Source organism: Hipposideros armiger, unplaced genomic scaffold, assembly GCF_001890085.2.
Source record: "Hipposideros armiger isolate ML-2016 unplaced genomic scaffold, ASM189008v1 scaffold_72, whole genome shotgun sequence".
In the NCBI taxonomy this organism is placed as follows: Eukaryota; Metazoa; Chordata; class Mammalia; order Chiroptera; family Hipposideridae; genus Hipposideros; species Hipposideros armiger.
In genome coordinates this window covers 4,459,986-4,481,609 of record NW_017731422.1, presented here as the reverse complement: position 1 = coordinate 4,481,609, position 21,624 = coordinate 4,459,986, and the positions used below count along the sequence as shown (strand labels likewise).

Sequence of the window (21,624 nt, the reverse complement as noted above, 5' to 3'; positions counted from 1 at the left end):
GGAGGCTCCAGCATGAAGACATTTCTGTGTGATTAATAGCCCAGATTTCATTAACTTACCACGAGGATGAAGGGGAAGAGGTCCTCTCTGAGAGTGGAGGATCAGTGAGAATTTGAGCCACCTCCCTCCCGCCTTGGAGGGCTGTGGGCATCAGCAAGTAGCTTGACCTCTCTGTACTTTGGTTTCCACCTCTGTAAAATATGGGTATTTATATTAATTGATATTTAATATTGTGAATATTAAACTGGTTAATTTGTGTAAAGTGCTGTGGACTGTGCCTACCGCAGACTAAGCGGCGTCCAAGGGTTTGTACATAAGATTCACTGACTCTGGGTGGTGAACACACGATGTAATATATAGAGGATGTATTATAGAATTGTACACCTGAAACCTATGTAACTTTACTACCCATTGTCACCCCAATAAACTTTAATTAAAAAAAAAAGATTCACACTAATAGACATGCTCTCTGACGCTCACTTGCTGCTGTGTGAGCATGGTGGAGAGAAACACTGGGCAAAAGTGAACATTTACTGAGAAGACACTGTTGTACCAGGTGGTCACTCAGTTCTCCCCTCAATTGAGAGGTAGGAACTATCCTCCCAGGTTTACACAGAAGAACCGGAAGCTCAGAGTTTTCAAATAATTTGCTTGAAATCATATAGCTAGGTAGAAGTGACTGAGCCAGGAGCCAAGCTGGGCCTCCATGACCCCAAATGAAGCCCCACTCTTCCTACTACCCTCTGCCAAGTTCCTGGTGCTCCAAATACCAATGAGACAGAGGAGGGGTGTGTGGGGCCATGTCTCCATCTTCAGCAGCCGGGAATATCACAATTCTCTATAAGGCTAAAGGCTGTATAGGGTGTTGGAATGAGCACTGCATTTGGCCTCAGAAAATGGGGTGTAAGTCGCAGGACCACCCACTACTAGTTGTATAGCCATGGGCAAGTGCCTCAGTTTCCTCATCTATATCTGGATTATGTGGGCATTAAAGGAAGCAACAAATCTAGAAACATCTAGCAAGGGGCTGGTATATAGAGCATACCCAAATCATGTTTACTGAATGTGACACGCCACTGTTATCTCCCATCACCAGGGGTTAAAAAGGATAGAATCAGGCTAGGGGCTCAGAGCTCTCCTCACCCCATTGCATGCCATTTTCTTAAGGAAGGGGGAGGGAATTAAAGCTCCGTTCCCCACTCAGTGCTCTTCAGGGAAGGAGTCGGTGAGGGGAGCTAAAAGTTCTCAGTCCCTACCCAGCAGCTTCCCCCCACTACACACAAACACACCCCCTTCTACACTGCCCTCTGCGGGGCAGTTGTGTCACAGTGTGCTGTCCGCCATTCTCCAGGGCAAGGCGGAGACCACAGCTGTGGTCCAGCTGTGGAACCCAGTCCAGCCCGCCGACTGGCCCTGTGCCAGAGACAGGAAGCCAGCCGGGAAAAGCTGTGCATGCCTGCTGGACGCTGGGGCTGGGTGGACGCCAGGGGCTGGAGCATGGCCAGGCCTGGGGAGTGCATTGTGTGGAAAGGACTGTATAAGAGAGCTGTGCAGTCGCTGTCACCCTTGGTTGCCTGGAGGGCTCTGGGGATGGAGGGTGAGGATGAGACTGGGAGGCAGGAAAGAGCACTGGGTTGACAGTCTGGAAACCTGAGATTTAGTACGATGTTGCCATTAAGTCACTCCTGCCATTAATTCATTACATGACTTGCAGTAGTCCCTTCCCCTCTCTGGCCTCTTATTTCCCATGTGCGAAACTGGAACTATTTATTGAGCTCTCTGTGACAGATACAATTCTAGGGACGACACTAGCAGGCAAGACAAAGTCCCCTCTTTCCTGGAGCTTTCATTCTACCCAGAAACAAGCAAATATATAAGAGGAAAAGTGGTGAAAAGGTCTATGAAAAGCAATCAAGCCGAGACAAAGAGTGAGGGGTCTGGGATGGCCTCTCTGAGAAGGTGACATAAACAGAGGAAATAAGGAAATGAGGAAGGGGGCCATGCGACTATCTAGGGGAAGCACATTCTGGGCAGAGGGAAGGGCAAGTACAAAGGCCCTGAGGCAAGCACATGAGGCAAATTAAAAACAAAACAAAACAAAACAAAACAAAAAAACTCAGGAAGCAGCAGGGCTAGAAGCGAATGAGTGAGGGAGTTGAAAGCCAAGGCAGGTAGAGCCCCGCTCGTGAAGCTTGAAGGTCATCGTAAGGACTTTGCATTTTACTCTGAACTAATCAGTAGGCCCCAGGAAATCTAGCCCAGGGTTGGGTACAGAGTCTACCTAGTGTTGTGTGTGTGTGATGGAGGGCAACTTCCACCTCTGTTCATTTACCCTGGGATCCTAGACAGGTCTTTCAGGAAGAAACAGTAATAGGCCAGGGACTAAGGTGAAGTGTATAAGGGTTAGAGTGAGGCACTTGGCTCACATCCAAAACTTAAAGGGGCACCAAAAACATCAGTAATTAAGATAAACAATAATTTCTTGCAATATATCTAAAAATCAAAATTAATACAAAAAAAAAACCCATGATGAACAAAAAGCCCACATTTTAAATAAAGACAGGATCTAACCCTAAACTTAACACGATCCTCCCTCTCCTTTCTCTCTAACCCCAGCCCTGGTTCCAATAAAACTTTATTTATAAAAATAGGCACCTGACAGGCAGAGCTGTAATTTTATTTTTAAAAAATTATTGGATTACATTGGGCCGGCCGAGTGGCGCGATGGTTAAGAGCTGGCTTGGGACGCCAGAGGGCCCTGGTTTGGATCCCACATATGAGGGCCAGTGACACTGCCCTCTACAACTAAGATGCTGAACAACAGCTCAACCTGGAGCTGGGTTGCCTTGAGTCACCAGCAACAGTGTAGGCTGCAGCCCCTGTGGCAGTGGGTTGCCATGGGCTACCGTGTGTAGCCAGCAGCCAGCGTGAGCGGCCAGCAGCCGCAGTGAGCGGCCGTCCAGAAGCAGGCGACTGATCTGCCTCACCTGGGGAAGAGCGCAATGATGGTGCCAACTTGGGCCAGTGAAGCAACATCCTCCACAACTAGACTGAAGAGCAAAACAACAGCAACTTGTCTGTTCCCCTTCCCCCAATTCCCCAATAAAAATCTTAAAAAAAAAAAAATCATTGGATTACAATATTATTTATCTTGTCACCCTTCTAAATTCTGCACCTTAGGCAAGTGCCCCACTTACCTCAACCTAGTCCTGGTCCTGGATAACAATGAAATGATTGGGTTCCCCAATAAGGACCCCAGTGTTCACCCCTCTTGGGGCTTAGATTGGTGATGGGACTTCCTGGAGGAAAACTGTGGATGGTGAAGCTGGGGTCTGAACTGGAGACCCATTCCAAGGCCCATCACCTGGCCATCACCCCTTACTGTGCTCTGTTGTGGAAGGTTGATTTTAATGAGTGTTGCTTTTTAAAAACTTTTAATCAAGTGTAATACACAAAAAAGTGCATGTAGCTGAAATGTTCAGCTTGTTGAATTTTCACAAACTGAGCACGTTTGTATAACCAGCATGTGGGATTACATTTAAAGCATATTTTACATTTCCAGCAAACTAGACACATTAGTACTGGGCCAGATTCAGAGGACTTCTGAGCTCAAGCAGGCGACTCTGGACTCTAAGGCTGGGGAACGAGGCTGACTCAGAGTTTGGGGGCCCTGGATAGAGATTGAGAAGGGACGGGGTGTAGCGCTAAGGTCTGTGGTTGGGGAGGACGCCCTATATGCAGGAGAGGACACACAGAGACAATGCCTACCCCCCTTACCTCCTACCCTACCCTTAGAGGTGGGTGAGGCCCAGCCCGCGAGCCCAGGTAAGCCGGTAAGAATGAAGCAGTCGCCAGGCCCCGGCGCGGGCGCGTCCCGGTGACTCAGCCCTTGCCAGGAAGGGGGAGTCCACCCCGTTCTCCAGAGCTCCCACACTGCAGCCTGCTCCGGGCTGGCTCCGGGAGGCGCCAGGCCAGGCCCCCGCAGCAGGCAGCCCGGCCCCGGGAGCAGGACCCCCTCCTCCTGACCCGGGGCCCCCTCTTCCGGCCGCAGCCACCTGGGCTCATCGTGGGGGACGCGGGCGCGGGTGGCGAGAACGTGGAGGACGCCGTGGGACCACGGCGGCCCTGGCCACCACGGCGCTGCGAGGATCTTCGAGCGTGGTAAGTAACGCCCGCGGGGGTTGGGAGAGTCCCTCACTCAGACCCCTGCGTCCCAGGCCCCCGCTTCCGCGGGACGGGGAGAACTGGCCTGGCGCCGCCGCCGCCGCCGCCTCCCTAATTGCTCACTGGCCCTCGTGGTGGGGAGCCCAGACGCGGCTCCGAGGCGGCCCGGTCAAGTGTGGCCAAGACGCTGTCACCCCAGCGGGCGGCCCCATGGGAGGATCATCCCACCGGTCCGCCCAGCCCCACCCGGCGGGCCGCAGGCTCCGTGCCCTCCCCCATTTTCGGGGACCTGGTCCCGGGGTCATGATGTGGGTCCTTGAACCTTCTTGGGCTGTCTAGCAGGGGCGTCTTCCTAGGGCCCTGAGGAGGGACCCAGCTCGCAATTCCAGATGTGCCGCCCAGCTGTCTCCGCCTGGAAGGGCCCCTTCTCTCTCCTTTCCCCCCCGCGCACCCGCAATTTGGAAGGCCTCGGATTCCATTCTGGAGCCAAAAGAAGGGTTGAACTCGGAGAAGCTCTCTTCGCTTCCAAAGTTGGTTTTCTGAACCAAATTCCCACGCACAGCTGGCAGGGGTGGGGGGGATTAGGGATGCTCAGAGCTGTTAGAGGACTCGGGGGGTCAGCTCATCATAACCGGATTTCCCGGAGAGACAACCTCTGACGGGGTGGGCACGAAGTTTGTGAGCCCCAGACCCCCGGCACCCGGCGCAGGACCTGGGGCGGGGACGGAGGGTGTGGGCAAAGGGGAGCTTGAGGAACTTGATCGCTCCTATCTTTGGGACAACAAGATTCGGGGGCCACAATTACTTTGACAATTGGCCAGAGGTGGTTGTGTTCACAGTAGTTTCTCTCTCTCTCTCTCGTTCTCCTGACTTTCCGAAAACTTTTGCAGAGTTTAGGACAGGCGAAGGAGAACGCGCAGCCCCCTCTGCAGCCCCTCGGGACGCTGGGACTGGGGGGGCAGGGATTTGGGGAGACTGGAGCCCAGCTCTGCGAGCGCAGAGGAAACGCGCCGAGCCAGCTTCCTGTGGGGGCTTGGGCCGCGGCGCCCCGCGGACAGACGTGTCCGGCCCAGGCAGCGCCGAGCCGGGCGCGGGGGAAGGGACGTGGTGGGGGTGCGACGAGGAAGACGAGGAGGGGGCGGAGAGAGGGTGGGCCAGGGAAAGAAGGGAAGGGAGCGGCGAGCAGGGGAGGAGCGAGGGGGCTGGAGGGAGAAAAGGAAGAAGGAAGGGGGCGCGCGGCTCGAGCTGGCGCCGAAATGGGAGAACGGCGCGAGTGAGAGGGGAGGGGGTGCTGGGCGGGCACCAGGGAGCCGCGTGGCCCCTCGGCGGGGGCGCCCTGGGCAGGCGCGCATGGCAGGCCCTGCGCGGTGATCCTGGTGGGGCAGAAAGGAGCGCACGGTTTGCACCAGTAAGTTAGTCAGTGGCCGCGCTGGAACTGGGGGGGGGGGGAGGCGCGCGCCTGCGGCTGGATCACCCCTCGCCAGTGCCCCTTTCCCAGCACGCGCGGAGGGGAGGTCGGCCCCGCCCACTGAGCCTTGTTTTCCGCAGGTCCCGGGCCGATGTCCCAGGTGAGTGGCCAGCGCCCCCCTCACTGCGACGCACCCCATGAAGCCCCCAGCGCAGCCCCGGGCCCAGGTAAGACGCCGGAGGGGGGGGGTTTGAGGGGGGGTGGACAGCGAGGCTCAGACGCAAACGGGGTAGGCGACTTGGTGGTGGGGTGTGTTCATTCTCCCCCCTCTCCCTAAGACTAGAGGAGATGGTTTCGGGGAGCTTGACTGGAGGTGGGGTGAGGGGGTCTGGCTATCGCGGACCGGGTCCAAGGAAAACGTAAGGCTGGGATGATGGGGGCAGGGCCGGAACGCAGGCGGCGGCTGTGCCAAGTTGGCTCCAAATCCCCCCACTCCCAACACCAGACACACACACACACACACACACACACACACACACACACACACACACACCGCAGTGTCTGTCTGTCAGGGATTTGTGTCTCAACTGTTTCTGCTCAGTGTGTAAATATTTTGGGGGGCCTCAAGTAGGGTTGGGGGTATGAGCCTTTCTCTCCTTCCCTTCCCCCAACCCAGCCAGAGCCCAGCGATTCCCGAAAACTTTTGTCCGCAAAAAGCGGCCATACTACGAGGCCCCTCGCCTCGTTGCCATCTCCTCTCGCTCGCCTTCCTCCCCACTGGGGCCTGGCCAGTCCCCACCGCTCCTACCCTGCTAACGCCCGCGCGTGAGCGCGTGCGCGCGCACACACACACACACACACACACACACACACACACACACCCCATACACACCATACTTTGCCCCTTCCCCCAATTTACAGGGGTTGTAACCTCCCCAGGATTCTTGAAGGAGCCTTCCTACCCTGGGAGGGCTTGTGACTCCCTGAGGGTGAGAGCCCTATGGTAGAAGGCTCTCAGTCCTTCTCACTGTGCAGATGTGAGCGAGGCTCACAATGGAACACAGAGTCTGGGAGAAATCCGGAACTTCTGGGATTTTTTTTCGGAGGGTGGGATGCAGGAGTATAGGCCCAGGTTTCATGACTTGAATCCCAGCTCTAGGTGAGTCTGATTCTTTTGCTGTCTGTTCACCCGCCCCCCACTCTGTCTTTCTCCCCTCTTTGAGTATCTGAGTAATAAAGGTCTGGTCCTGGACCTCTGACACTAACTCCCTGCGTGGCCTTGGACAAGTTCCTTCCCCTCTTTGGCCTCAGTCTCCACATCCGCCCTTAGGGGTTTGTCTGCCTGTTTGGAGAGGCCTGTCTCAGCTCCCCTGGTCTACCTGGTGAGGACGCTGACACTGGCACTCCGGATGCCTGGAGCTGTGGAGGTGGGGGGTCGCCTAGAGCAGAGTGAGGAGAAGTGGGAGGTGTCTGGCCAGGGGCCAGTAAATGGATGACACTAAGGAATCTGCTGCACACCCCTGCTAACCCTGAGATTCTCTCCTCTCTGTGGGCCCCTGGAGCAGGGCCCTCTGAGAGCAAGCTCCTCCAAGAACTAGGGTCCTTCAGCCTGGAGGGAGCTAGAGGTAGGGGGCTGGGAAGGCTCCTTCTCTGTGTCTGGGAACCTTCTCTCTCCTTCTCAGCCTCTCTCCCCGCCTCACTCCTCCTCTCTCAGCTTCCCGCTTCCCTCCCTTCCTGCCACTTCCCTGCTTTCTTCCTCTGCTTATCTGTTTTCTCTGCTCTCTGCTCCACTACCCCTTTGCAAGATCCTCTCCCCTGTGCGACCCATTCTTAGCCTCACAGGGAGAGGATTGAGCTAAATGTGCAAGGGACAAGGGCCTGGTGGGCCACTGGGAGGGTCAAGCCCTAGGCTGTAACTTGAGGCCCCCCAGCGCCCAGCGAGCCCCCTCCCCAGCCTGGGCTGGGCTAGACAATGTGGCTTTCATAACATGAGGAGGCCTGGCTCTGCCGCCTTGGGAGAATGAGGCTGCTGCCCAGGAAGCCCAAACCGCAGGAGACCCAGCCAAAACCCCACAGACGCCTGAATCTGAGACCAGAATCCCCCACGCTCCCTGCTGAGCACCGACAGAACAGCAAGGCCACAGTGCTGCCCCCAGGGGCCCTGCTGGCAGGACAGCCAGGGAACAGCTCCTCCCTCAGCGCCTAAGATGAAGATGAGGTGAAGGGCCGCTCTGGCTGGGGCAGGTGGCCAAGCCCCCACACCCTTGGCGCCCCCAGTGGCCTCTCACCGCCCACCCCCGAGAGACCCAAAGCCTGGCTTCCTAACCCACAGCAGATTTCTGCCCAGCACTGGGGCGTCACATTCCTGCGCTTGGTTCTAAATTGAATTTCCTGGGGAATTGGAGCCTTCAGACCTAAAATAACACCAACCCGACACAGCCTAACTGGCCAGCTCAGGCCCTCTCCAGTCCTTGGCCTGGTGGCAGCCTGGGACTGTGACCAATATGTCACGAGTAGCAAGCGAGTCCACATTCTCGCCTCCTTGGGGTTCAGAGCCAGGTGCCACCCCTAATCCTCTCTTGGTGTCTCTCCTTCCCTGACCCGGGGCATTCCAAACTCCAGAGCTCAGTCCTCATGGACAGAAATTTGCCGAGTACCCACTGTGGTGCAGAGATGAACGCTGACACGGCCCCAAGGGAGAGTGCTGAGGAGGCTTCAGTCTGGTCGAGGAGCCAAGACTCCACTACCAAGTTCTCATTGATAGGGGATGCTGAGGACTAAGTTCTTAGTAAGTGGGCCACTCAGGACTGTTGCCTCAGGGCTCAGGGAAGGCTGTCTAGAGGAAGAGGTGAAGCTTGAGTTGAGTCATGAAGGATGGGTTGGATTTGGGGAGCGGGAGAAGAGAACGGTAGGACCTTGTGGTCAAAAGGAACAATCTAAGCATCGGTGGATTTGTCCGAAGGCACGGTGATAGCCTGGGGCCATGGAGAGGTCAGTCTGCCTGGAACGCAGGATTCTTGTCTGTTGATTAGGTTGAAGATGTTGACTGAGGCCTTGAAAATCAGGCTAAGGAAAATTGGAGTGTGGGGTTCCAGTCACCACTCTCTGAGCAGGTCAGATCCTTGCCCTCTCTCTCCAGAGATGGTCAGAGCTCCAAGGACAAAGCCTAGATCCACTGTCCACAAAGTCAGTAGAGACTGCTGGGCATAAGGGACCAGGCATTGGAGCTCTGGAATAAGGGCCCTGTAGGCACTTCCAGGCTTGGAGTGAACCCATCCCATCTGGAAGTGGTCCCCCACTCCTTCTTGGTTCCCAACTTGGTGGATAGCAGGCAGAGGAAGCCCATAGGGTCCCTGCTGAGGTTGTGAGTCTCTCAGCCTTCCCTTCTGAGCTGCTGGATATAAACATGATTTTCCACTCCCTCCTGGGGCTCTTTCCAGAACTCAGGGCATTGAACTCAGAACCTTATCTTGTGCTAGGGATGACAGTATGTTGAGGCAAAGGGGCTGTTGCCTTTCTGTGTTTCCCCCTTGTAGATGGGGAGGGACCCTTGAGAGAGGTTCAGGGCTGGGGTTTCTGCTCAGAGACACCACCAGTATTATGGACCCTGTGCACATTAGAAAAAGATGACCCTCTGGTCAGATGGAGCAGGTATGCAGCTGACTGAGCAGATGGCATCCCCAGGAGGACGGGGCCAATCCAGGGTCTCCAGCCCCAACCATGCCCCCCTTGGCAGGCGCCTTTATGCGGAACACAAATTGCACAGCCACATAGCTGACCTTGGCCTCTGCTGGCCGCCTTTCCCTCCATCCTACTCCACATTTCTACCCTCTTAGACACCCTTTGGGCGTTTTTCCTCAGAGACATTCTCCCCTGAACAGCAGGGTCTCATGGTCACAAGAGGAAAACTGGGCTCTTCTGGTCTCCTGACGGTTGAGCACTTACTTAGGCTCTGCCTCTTGTCTGGCTTTTTTGCTCCATGTGCTCCTGGCACGAGCTCTTTCTTGGTCCAGCATCTTGGCACCGGGGCCCTCTGGGCAGCGTCTCATTCGCAGATCAGGTCTTTCTGCCACTTCTTATTCCTTCTCATTCTGTCTCCAGGTCTCTGGGCACTCAGCACACTTTCCTCTCCTGCCCTCGGCGTCGCTCTTTCAGGAGACTGCTGGGTCCCCTCTGCTGCCCCTGCTGACCCCAGGAGAACTCTCCCTCTGTATTTCCAGGTCAAGATGATTGGTCTGGATTCTCTTTCCGGGTTTCGTTCCAAGGTCTGATGCTCACCCTAGAATGGCAGGTTTCCTGCAGGAGTTAGTCTGTGCTGTCTATAATCTCCTGTTCCCAAGAGATTCAAGGTTGTCAGTCCTCAAGGTGACTATTAGGAGAGGTGCCCAGAAAGTGGTGACAATGGGAGAAGAGGGTGGAGATGGGGACCAGTCTCCCTAACCCTCTTTCTTGCCTTCCTCTCTTTCCAATCCTGGGGGCCCAGAGAGCTACAATCTGGCTCATTCTACTGCAAGACTGACAGGGTCACCCCTGTGTACCCCCATGACCTCAGAAGAAAGCCTAGGAAGGGACCACAGGTGCACCAGGCCCCAGCTATCGTTGTAGGTGCACCGACCTCAACAGCACCACACGGCCATCATTTCCCTTGTTCACACTGCAGCTGTTTACCCTGGGATCTTGGTTCCTGATGCCCTTCTTGAAATGACCTTTCCCCTTCTTTGCTGACTGATTATTCAAGACCTAGTGTAGGCATTGCCTTCTCCAGGAAGCCTCCTAGCCCTGTCCCCCGACCCCCCTCACCCCCTCACCACACACACACACACACACACGCACACGCACACGGGATAAGTGCCCATCTTTTGTGCTTCCACAGTTCTTGCAGATGTCCCTACTGTCACTCTGCCCTCCAGTGTGTGTGACTGTTCCCTACCCCACCTTGACACAGAACTCCTGAGGCAGTGTCCTTTCTCATTTGGTCTGCCCAGTTTTCTTAATATATTGCTAATGCATTGTAGCTACTTAATAAATGTGAAACCAAACAGCACAGGAGGGAAGGAGGGAGTGAGGAAGGCAGGATGGGAGGGAGCGGAAGGAGGGCAGGTAGCTGGGTGGCTGGGTGCAAGGGTACAGGTACATGAATGGCCCCTGCAGGCCAGAACACTGCTGAGCATTTCACTGACTCTGACACCCTGAGGGATAAGCGTTAGGACCACCCCTTTACACACACGAGGTAACCCAAGTCCTGGGAACTTGCCCAAGCTGGTAACTGGGAAAAACCAAGGTTTGGATCTTACAGCTCCTTGCTCAGGCCTTTTTCATTTTACCACATGGGAAAGTCAGTGCTCCTGGTTCAGGTCCATGGCAAGATGCCTCTGGGCCAGAGGCTGGAGCTGGGCAGGGCCCTTCCCTTCCAGGGAATTAGGACCCAACCCTGAGCCTCCCCCTTCATGAACAACCTGGTCTGAGCTGCTGCAGACCAGGCTCAGGGTTGGAGAGGTGCCACCTAGCAGGATACATTTCTCCTCCCTGGGTGTCATCTCCACTCGCCTGCTCTTCCTTGTCCAAACCTGTGATCTTCCAAAAGATATTTGACTTCTTTCCTTAGCCTAGGTGGTAACAGGGGCTCTCAACAGGCCCAAAGTTTGGATGGGGCTGGAGGAACCCACCCCTGCCTCCCTGGAGCAGCAGTGGGCACTGTGAGGGCTTCCCAACCCTTAACTCTGGTATCTCCGGCCCCTCCTGCCTCCTGGCCTCAGCTCCCGTCTCCGGCAGAGCCTGTGGTTTGCCCTCGGCAGGTCTGAGCCGCCTGCTTGGGCCTGCGGCGCTCTGTGCTGCCCACTTGGGGCCTCTGGGGCCTCTATCCCCCGGGCAATGGGAGGCCAGGGTCTTTGGAACAGGATTTCTCAGGGGTCTCTGCAAGTCAGAAGCCACAGAGGGTTGCTCAGGACCCAGGGAGGCAGCTGAGCGCCTGAATTGTCCCCTCCCCTCAGGATGTCCCCATCCTCCAGATCCAGACTTAATCAATCCCTCTAAGTACCTCCCTCCTCCCTGCTCCCACCCCCCACCCCCACCCCAACACTTGGAGACGGCTCAGAGAAGGACTCCACACATAAGCTCCTCTGTTCTCCGTGGTTGATTCATTTCTATTTCCCAGTCTGTGTCTCTCTATCCCTCGGTCCCTCAGGGTGTGTCTCTCTCTTGGTCTCTGTGTGGTGTGTTCGCCTGGCTGCAGATCTTTCACTCTCGGTTTCACCACCCTTTCTCCTCATCTTTCTCTGTCTCTCTATGTTGCTCTCCTTTGCCTGTGCCCATTTGGTCTCTGTGTCCCTCTGAGTCTCCTATTTCTGTGTCCCCTGCTCCCAATATGGCATGTGGGGGGGGCACCCTCTTGAGGCCTCTGTCATTTCCAAGTGCACAACCTGGGGTCTGAGGAGAGGCTCAGGTTGCACCCTGCACCCCATAATTGCCCAGCCTGACCCCTGACCCCATGGCCCCTGCCTTCACCCTCCTCCCTACCACACCTCAGCCTTCCCATACCCTGGTGACTGAGGATGTGGGAACCGGGGCCCCTCTCTGCCTCTGTTCTCCACCTCCCATCCCCCTAACCTTCTTCCCTTTGGGCCCAGGGGGCCGAGTCCTGCTGCCTCAGGAGCTGTGGGTTTGAAGGTGGCTCCATTCCTTCCTTCCGCCCACTGTGCACAGAAGGCTGAGCCCGTCACTGTAATTACATGTGGCTGCGGTCCACCTCTTCCCAGTCCTCTCTGGCCGTCTCCCTGTCCCTCTTCCTGCCTGCAGCCCCTCCACCTCAGGCCCATCCTTCTCGTCACACCAGGTTTTCTCTGTCTCTTTCTCTTGCTGTCATCCTCTCTCTCTGACCCAATTTCTCACTGTCTGTCTCCCTCTCGTTCTGTCTGTGTCGCGTTCCCTTCTCTTTCGCCTCTGCCTCCGACCCTGTCTTTATCTCCCTCTTCATCGCTGACTTTCACTCTATGGTTGAGCTTCCCTCCTGTCCTAGGCTGTCTGTCACCGGGTTTCGGGGACTCTCTCCTTGCGTGCCCAATCTCCCTGCCTTCTGATGCGCTATCTCTCTTTGCTTCCCTGTCCCTTTTGCTGTCCCTTGGATGCTTTCCCTCTCCCTGTCACTCTTGATGCCTGTCCCTATCTCTCCATCGCTGACCACCTGTCTGTTCTCTCCTGCACTGTGTTTTGGCCTCGTCTCCCCACTTCCCTGACACCGCACACACACGGGCATGCACACACATGCACAGACACACACACACATGCACACACTCACACCCTTGCTCACTCACACATTGTGGTTTGGGAGCTTTCTATTTTGGAGCCTGGAACTGGCGCCAAATAGGGTAAAGGCTGGGTAACTGGTACAAAGAGACCAAGAATGAGGGCTCACAGCATTCCGGGCTGGGAAAAGGGGACCAGGGCTGAGCACCAGGAAAATACACCTCGGTCGTCTGCTTTTTCCCCAGCCCAGACCCCATCCCTCCTGCCTGGGCTGGAGGTAGGGACAGCATCCACTCGCCCTGTGGAGGCAGCAGTGGAGGAGGGCTCCCTGGAGGAGGCGGCAACCCCCATGCCCCAAGGCAATGGCTCTGGGGCACCCCAGGCCCTGGACAGCACTGACCTCGATGTCCCCACAGAAGCTGTGACATGTGAGTCCTAGCGGGGCCAGGGGATCGGGGTGGCAACACATAGGGGTTGTATTAGGGAATCCAATCCGGGTGGGCTGGCAAAAAGCAGTAGATGCCCGTGGGAGCCTAGCACAAGGCTAGGACCCTGAAGTGTGGGCAGTGGAAAGGTGTATGACACTGTCACTGTTCTTTCTGTCTTAAGGAAGAAGATCTCCACAGAATGACTAGTATAAAATTAGTTCAAAATGAGCATGCGCATGGCAACATGGTTTAAGACAAGAGAGCATGAGGCTGTATGGAAAGAGGCACCCTCACCTCAGGAAGAGAGCGGGGGACCCAAAGCAGGCAGCTAGAGCCTGGCATAGCACCATGCTTCAGGGTATCGAGGGCAAAAGGAAGGAGAGAAGCCTCCAGTTTGGGCAGAGAAAGGAACAAAATTTAGCTCCCTTCCCAGCTTGGCTCTAGGTCTCCAAGGAGGTCCTGGGAGGAAGAGACTGCTCTACCCACACCCTCAAAAGTAGGAGATGAGGCAGCCAGAATCATTTTGTAATTATTAATTACCAAATCTGTAGACACATTTGCACCTTCCAACTTTCTTTCCCTGCATGATCCCACGTGCTCTCCACATCAGCCTGCAGCGAGGCAGCAGGCTAGTCACCACCAAGCCCATTTTACAGACAAGGAAACTGAGGTGCAGAGGACCACTCACCCTGGATACAAGCTGGGGGACCTAGGTCTCCAGGCCCAGTGCTCTTCCCTCTGCCTGCCTGCCTAGTTGGCACACGGAGCGGGAGCTGCCTTCAGGCAGGGCATCTGGGGCAAAGTTGGACTCCCTGGAAGTCAGGGTTACTAAATCCTGCTAGCGCACTGCCCTCAGCCTCCTCCAGACACACCCACCAGCAGAATTGAGAGAAAGAGGTCAGCTCCATGGCCATGGAGGAGGGGGCCTGAGTGGGAGCTGGACAGATGCTCCTGTGTCTATGGGCCCTGAGTGTTTGCTCTGTGACTCAGTCCCTGTGACCACCCCACAGCTATGGCCACAGGCGAGCTCTGTGTCTGCACACATTCCCCCCCCCCCAGGGCCCTCAGCTCACCACACATGCCTGCCTTCTGGTCACTGTGCCCATGTTTAGGCAGCAGGGCAGGGGGCATCAAAGCTGGCCAAGGATTCAGCCTAGTCACCCCCGTGGGGCCAGGAGGTGGGGGCATGGTGATTCAGGCCTGGCGACTTCCCATGGCCTTACCCTGTTTACCCAGATGCAGGCACCAGCCACACCTCTCCCAGCATGGAGCCTCTCCAGCGCCTGGTCTTCATCCTCCTCCTGACTCCCCACCTTGTCCTCCGCTGCTCCTTTCTCCCAATCTCCATGCCCTCCCCCTCCACTTCCTAGCTGTGGAGTCTTTGGGCAAGATGTATCCTCTCTGGGCCTCAGTTTCTTCATCTGTGAAATGAGGCTGATAATCTATCATGATCCTTAAAGAAGTTACTACACATAAAGCTCTTTGCACTGTGCCTGGCACCTAAGTAACCACTCAATAGTAACCATATGAACTATTAGTTATAAGCATAATGATTGTGATAGTAGCACCTTATTCCCCAGTCCCTTGTCTCCCAACCTCTGCCCGCCTCCTTGCGTCTCTGTACTCTTAGCCCCAGGTTTTAGCCTCTAGGTTGGTCCATCTCAGACACCTACTAGCAGTGTGACCTTGGACAAGTTACCATACCTTCTGGGACTCAGTTTCCTCATCTGTATAAGGAGGACACAGCCCTGTAGGGACATATTGAGAGGATTCAGAGAGAATAATTAGCATGCAAGCAGCTGACATGCAGTACGTGCTCAGTGGTGTGACTAGTACCATTGCTAGGAGATCCAGGCCCCTCAGGCGTGGCAGGAGGCCTCCATCCCCTCTCCTCAGCCTCCAGCCTCCCTACCCCGCCCCCATCTCTTCCTACCATAGTTCAGATACAGAAGCCAGGCCTGGAGGCAGTTGGAGAGCCCAGCGCCTGAGAGATGGAAGTTCCCCATAATTGCAGAGGTCCTCAGGGCCCAAGGATCCTGCCCACAAGTGCCCAGGTCCTGCCCTGAGCAGCTGAGGGGTCCCAGAGCTCTCCATGTTCCCTTTTCAGCCCCCTCCCCCAACACACACACACACACACACACACACACACACACACACACACACACACACCTGCCTTCATGTCTTGAGAACAGAACTGTGCCTTTCAGGCGAGCAAACTTAAATGAGGTGAAGGAAAGAACTAGGTGCTTTGGGACATCTCCGGGGCCAGCTTCCTTGCACCCCACTGATAAAGCTGATGTCCCTCAGCTTGGGATGGGAACTCAGGGGTTCCTGGCCTCAGGAGCCTCCGTCTTTCCTTCTTCTCTCCCTCCTCACCCAGACTTTAAGGGCCCCTCAACAAACTCCTCTGCCAGCCCCCCCCCCACACCCGCACAGAGGCCAATGGGGCAGGGGTGTGGAGGAGCTGCAGATAGAGGGGCTGCTGTAAGGAGCCCCCGGATTCCAGGGCCAGGCGTTCATCTCCAAACAGATGTTTCTAATAACTCACCCAGCACACGAAGGGCAAAAATAGCTGGGGGCTTGGCAGAGGCCGAGGTGAAGGTTAACTGCTTCACTGCTGTCCTTCCCACCCCAGCCAAACTGCCCCTGTTCCTTCACCTCCAGCTACTGCCACTTTTGCCAAAATCCCAGGACACCAAGAGCAGGAGAACAGATTCCATGTGCAGTAAGAAAACGGGGTGCGGGGCTCTGAGCCCTCCCCCTTGCCTTGCACCTCTGTCTTTTCTGGAATGAGCACTGGCCCGGGAGTCAGGAGCTAGGCTCCACTCTGCTTCTGTTTCATGGCGTGCCTCTGGGCAAGTCAGTCCTGCTGCCTGGGCCTCAGTTTCCCCATCTGCAGAATACAAGTCCGGCTCGGCAGCCTGTAAGAAGGAAGTAGGCAGGATTAGAGCAGAGCTCTGAGAAGCTGGGTGGCCCCCCACCTTGCCCCCATCGCCCTTTCTTGTCATTTCTCCAGGCCAGCCTCAGGGGAACCCCTTGGGCTGCACCCCACTACTGGCGAATGGCTCTGGCCACCCCTCAGAGCTGGGCGGCGCCAGGCAGGCGGGGAATGGTGCCCTGGGTGGCCCCAAGACCCACCGGAAGTTGCAAGCACACCCATCTCTTGCCAGCCAGGGCAGCAGGAAAAGCAAGGGCAGCACCAAATCGGCTGCCTCCCAGATCCCTCTCCAGGCACAGGAAGGTAAGTGCCCCCCTTCTCCCTAGGAGGGCCCTCCAAAGCCAGGGTCCTTCCGGCATGATGCAGGCACCAGCAACATCTTCAGTGGGTTTCCGGTTACAAGTGCAGTCTCAGCCCCATGCCAGGCCCACTGGACCTGAACCTCTGGGTGGGGCAGGAGGCTGGGTTTTAATAAGCCTTCAGGGAATCTGATGCCAAGACTCAAACTGAAGGACCTTGCACAGGTCGTTGGCTAAACTGAAACATACCTGTGTTCTCAAAGCCGACCCCTTCCGACCACTGCTCGCCGAGAGCTGCCGTAACAAGGGATGGAGCCATCTGGGCGGATCCAGCTTCAGCCACCCCATTTCTGGAAACAGACGTTTTCCTCAAGGAGTGGGCCATCTGCTGAGTGAGAGCGGAACACTTAGCAGAAAAAAATGATGCATATCAGGTTTTTCATTGGGGGTGGGGCAGGGGCTGCAAGATGCAATGGGAGGTCAGAGGTCCCAGATATACCAGCCATTGTTTCTGCAACACAGGCATTCTCTGCAGGGCCACGCTGGGCAGCCAGCTCCCCCAACCCCATCAGGCATCACTTCAACATGAGTGACAGCTGCCTGTAGCTCAGTCGTGCTTGACCTTCACCCCAGAATTTTTAAGTGATTCCTGTCCATATGGGGGACTCTGGCCTGGTCCTCTGCCAACAGGATTCAGTGCGCACATGTGCACATAACCTGTTCATAAACCTTCCCACCCTGCAGAGTAGATTCTGCCCAACAGTATAATTTGTGAAAGAGGTAGTTCATTCATTTAAAGTGCACTAAGCATCTGCTATGTGCTGGATACCCACTCGATGACCTCGTGAAGCTCTCATGAGAAACACAACAGGTAATCATTGTGTGGTGTGATAAATACAGTGATGAAGCCACTCACAAGGGATTATGAGAACCCTCTCCAGCCCAGAAAGCTGGGGAGGCGAGTCTAGGAAGGCTCTGGAGGAGTCTGAGCAAGCTTTAAAGGTTGAGTAGTAGGATCTAGCCAGGCAGTGTGAGCAGAGGTGAGAAATGGCGAGTGTGGCTAGTTTATGAAGTTCAAGGTGAGGAATGGTAGGAGGTGAGACTCCAGGCAGGCAGGGGCTTGGGGTGGGGGATGCCTTATAAACCTTGCAGTGGACCTAGATGGTATCTAGAAGGCAATAGGGAGCCATTGAAGGGCCTTCAAAAAGGTAGTGACCTCATCAGGTTTGCACTGGAAGAGAACGCCCTTATCCAGTTTGCAGATAGATTACGGAGGTTCCAGCTGCACAAGACCCCACTCCCTCCGCACAGAAAAGGGCTGGGGGAGTCAGACCTTCCATGGCAGTGTGAGACCCCCACAGGACCAGCTTGTGCCAGGGGCCCACCAAGTCAGGGGAACTGGACACTCTGCCCCATGGCCTGGCCACTGGGAGGGGTGCCGGCTCAGCACACTAAGCGCTTCTGAGCATGGACTCCAGAGCCAGCCTGCCTGGGCTCAGTTCCCAGCCTCACCACTTAACCAGTGCTGGGTGCCCAAGGGCGGGCTCATGCATTAATTCACCGACCATTTATTTACTCAGCATCTACAATGTGCTGGGCACTGTTCTAGGGACTTGTAACAAACCAGTGATGAAAATAGACAAAGGTGCCTGTCTTCCGGAGCTTATATTTTAGTAGGAGGAGAAAGCTGGGTCGTGTGGTGGGAGGTGATAAGTCCTATGGGGGACAGGTGAAGCAGGCCAGGGCAAGGGGATGGGGGTGCTGCAGTGGGGTGGGCAGGTTGCAGTATTAAAGAGGGTGGCATTTGGGGAGTGAGGGAGAGGAGGGAGAGAGCAGAGCGTTTATGTGGCGCAAGAGCATTCCAGGTAGGGGGTTGGAAGCAGTGCCTGCAGGACCAGGAACAGCCAGTGTGGCAACAGCTGTGATCCAGGGGGACCAGATCACGTGTGGGTGTGGGGGCCATGGTGAGCTCTTCAGCTTTTACTCCTGTGAGGTGGAAGCCACTGGAGGGTTCTGAGCACAGAAGGGGCAGAATCCCATGGAAGTTTTTCATGGGCCCACTGTGAGGGGTGTAGATTCTGGGAGGGAAAGTCACACTGTTGGTGGTGAGGCCAGTGAGGAGGCTGTTGCAGTCCCCCTTGCAGAGATTAGCAGAGTGGTAGGATTCTGGATATATTTTCAAGTGACTTCTCTGCCTCAGTTCCTTCATCTGTAGAGTGGGGTTGTTGCAAGCTTAAATGAGTTTCATTCATGCCCAGCACTTAGAACAGTGCCTGGAACATGTATGTTGTCACTCCGTGTTTGTTAAATAATTGACTCAGGGGGTCGTTAAGAGCAGGGCCTCAGGACCCCACTGCCTGGGCTGAACCCTCACTCTGCAACTTACCGGGTAGGTGTGTGTAAGTCACTCTCTCTGCCTAGGTGGGGCTTCTTACAGTCCCCACTTCATGGAGCTGTGTGTGGGCTGTATGAGCTTAATTGCTGCCGAGCACTGGGCACTCAGTGACCCCACCGCTGTGGCTGGGTCCCCAGCCCCGGCCTATCTCACCTGCTCTCTCCCCCGGCCCCGCCCACCTCAGACTGCTGCGTGCACTGCATCCTGTCCTGCCTGTTCTGCGAGTTCCTGACGCTGTGCAACATTGTCCTGGACTGCGCCACGTGCGGCTCCTGCAGCTCCGAGGACTCGTGCCTCTGCTGCTGCTGCTGCGGCTCCGGCGAGTGTGCCGACTGCGACCTGCCCTGCGACCTGGACTGTGGCATCCTGGACGCCTGCTGCGAGTCGGCTGACTGCCTGGAGATCTGCATGGAGTGCTGCGGGCTCTGCTTCTCCTCCTGACCCGCCGAGATTCCCACAGGGCCGTCGCACCAAGCTCCATCAGCCCCTTCCCCTGGTCCTCCGTCCCCCACCCAGTGCCTTTGCAGAATCCCGGCCCAGTGAGAAGGGGGGCGGGGCGCTCCGGAGGCCGCCTCAGTCACAGAAGCTGGGCCCACTGCAGAGAGCCCGTTCTGCTGCTGGTTACAAGGGACAGACAGCACCGAGGACTTCTCGTCGGGGAGGGCTAGGGTCAGAACCGCTCCTGAACCAGCTGCCTGGGCTGCAGAACACTGTGAAAATTGGGGGAGGCGGCAGGAACGTGGGGGCGGGGGAGGGATGGGCGGGGCTGTGCGCTTCTCTACCTCTCACTGCTCCTGGTGCCGCCTCCTGCTGCCGCCCCAGGCTTAGAGAACAGCAAAATGTGAAAAGAGACACCCCGTCCCCACCCGGTCCTCAGCCAAGCCCCTCCCTGGTCTCCTTTCCCGGGCTCTTGTGGGGGCCTGACCCATACAGTGACCCGAGCTGGCAGGGCTGGGCTTGGAGCTGGGGCAGAGCGGGAGTGGGAATGGAATGGTAGAAAGAAGACTGGAAGGGGAGAGCGAGGGCATGCAGGGAGGGTCTGTTCTATTTGTTGCTGTACATAAAGATATTTGTTCATTTCAGATTTCCTCAGGACTCATGAGTAATGTCCATGGACCACGACTCTAAAAGGCAAACACGCCCCTCAGCCCCCCTGCAAAGCACCCAGAGGGATGCCCTCTGGGATCCCTCCCGTTCCTCATTCATGCTCCCTGCTAAGGGAGGGAAGGAAAGGGGGTGCCAGCTTGCCGCCAGTATTTCCCTCTTCCTGCCAAAGGGAAGGGAAGCCCGGAAAGGAAAGAGTTAATCCGAGGCATAGAATTAATTAACAACAGATGTGTTCGAGTTTTGATTAATTAATCTCCTGCTGACTCCAACTTCAACTTCTTGAAGCCCTTCCCGTGACGGCTCCAAGGCGCACAGTGGCGCCTATGTCAGTGGCACAGCCATGCCTGGAGTGGGGGCAACCCTGGGCCTGGCACAGCCTGGGCTTGCGCTTGGACTGCACTGGGAAGTGGGTATGGCTTGAGTAGTGGTTACGTGGCCCGGCTTCAGTTGTCCCCAACTGCCAGGGGACTTGGGAAAGAAGAAACTGGCAGGAGTCTCAGAGGCCATGTGTCCAGGGCTCTTACTGTGCAGGGGGAGAGGCAGACCTGAGTACTGCAGGGCTGGGGGTGGGGGAAAGGGGGGAGAAGGAGTGGACTGAGCCCCTCCCACCCCATCCTGCCCCTGAAAGCAAGCCAGGGAGGTCCAGGGTGAGTGAGAGGACACCTTGTGGTTAGACTTGGATTGTCCTGAGGAGAAGACATGGCTGAAGAAAGCCTTGAAAAGTGGAGACCTCATGGGAAATTGGCAAACAAAGTCTGCAGTGGTCTGGAGGGTTCTGGAAGAAAGGAGAGAGCGCAGAAAAAGGGCCAGATGAAATCTGAACTCTTAAGGAATGTCATGAGGAAGCAGCAGCCCATGGCCTTGGCAGTGGGCTGCAGTTGCAACAGGAGGAGGCAATATGACGTGGTGAGAGGGACTCTCCCCACCGTCACACCCCTCTGCCCCACCCCGCCCACTCATGCACGTGAACACAGGCCTCGCTTTGCCAACATCAAGGTTCTCTGACCTCTTGGACCACATAGGAAAATCAGGACACAGAGAGGAAGTCACCCGCCCAGGGTCACATAGTCAGGATCAAAGCCACCAGAGAAGCCCCATCTCTTCACAGCCCCCCCGCCAATGTTCATTTATTTATCGCAATTTTTTGCAGTTATTCCATGCCCAAGGTACAAAATGTTCAAAAGTCTAATATACGAGCACTTACATGTATTTTTTTTTAAACAAAAATACCAAAATCCTATACACAGAACAGCCCTGCACTGTGTTTATCACTTAACCACTCTTCTTGGGGAACCTTCCTTATCAGGAGTTTCACTGAGGGAGGAGCCACAATCCAGTTACCCAGCGCCCCGCTGAGTCCCTTCCATTTCTTTCTCTGTAGTAAGGTAGCATGAATGTGTCCTTTTGCATGAAAGAGCTCTAGAACGTTCCTGAGAGCGGGATTGCGTTTGTGACTTTGACAGGACTGCCCAGTCGCCCTTCGTGAAGGTGTTCCAGTCCATTTCCATGGCCCTCGGTGAGCATCCACTTCTCTCACTGCTGTGGCTCTCGGTCCTGAGGAGGACAGACAAGGGTGGGAGGGCTCAACCTCAGGTCTCCAACTCTAAGGCTGGGGGGGGGGGGGGAGTCTGAGGGACATTAGG

General features: G+C 55.9%; 1 protein-coding gene across 3 annotated transcripts; it reads left to right on the top strand.

Annotated features, from left to right (window-relative positions):
• The first annotated feature begins 3,941 nt into the window (after nucleotides 1-3,941).
• On the top strand, nucleotides 3,942-19,956 carry MDFI (MyoD family inhibitor). Of its 3 annotated transcripts, none has more exons than XM_019642650.1 (5): nucleotides 3,942-4,161; nucleotides 5,713-5,799; nucleotides 13,060-13,242; nucleotides 16,259-16,483; nucleotides 19,059-19,956. In XM_019642650.1, the coding sequence occupies exons 2-5, from the start codon at nucleotides 5,724-5,726 to the stop codon at nucleotides 19,313-19,315; spliced, it is 741 nt and encodes a 246-aa protein (XP_019498195.1). In that variant the 5' UTR covers nucleotides 3,942-4,161; nucleotides 5,713-5,723; the 3' UTR covers nucleotides 19,316-19,956. The 3 variants fall into 3 exon arrangements, with proteins under 3 accessions (XP_019498195.1, XP_019498196.1, XP_019498194.1); XM_019642651.1 differs by lacking the exon at nucleotides 3,942-4,161 and adding an exon at nucleotides 4,520-4,694; XM_019642649.1 differs by lacking the exon at nucleotides 3,942-4,161 and adding an exon at nucleotides 5,373-5,572.
• Nucleotides 19,957-21,624: the final 1,668 nt, after the last annotated feature.

Coding starts and splice junctions, on each gene's coding strand:
- MDFI (XM_019642650.1), top strand. CDS start 5,724: ATGTCCCAGGTGAGTGGCCAGCGCCCCCCTCACTGCGACGCACCCCAT. Junction 5,800..13,059: donor CAGCGCAGCCCCGGGCCCAG/GTAAGACGCCGG, acceptor CTTTTTCCCCAG/CCCAGACCCCATCCCTCCTG. Junction 16,484..19,058: donor CCCTCTCCAGGCACAGGAAG/GTAAGTGCCCCC, acceptor CGCCCACCTCAG/ACTGCTGCGTGCACTGCATC.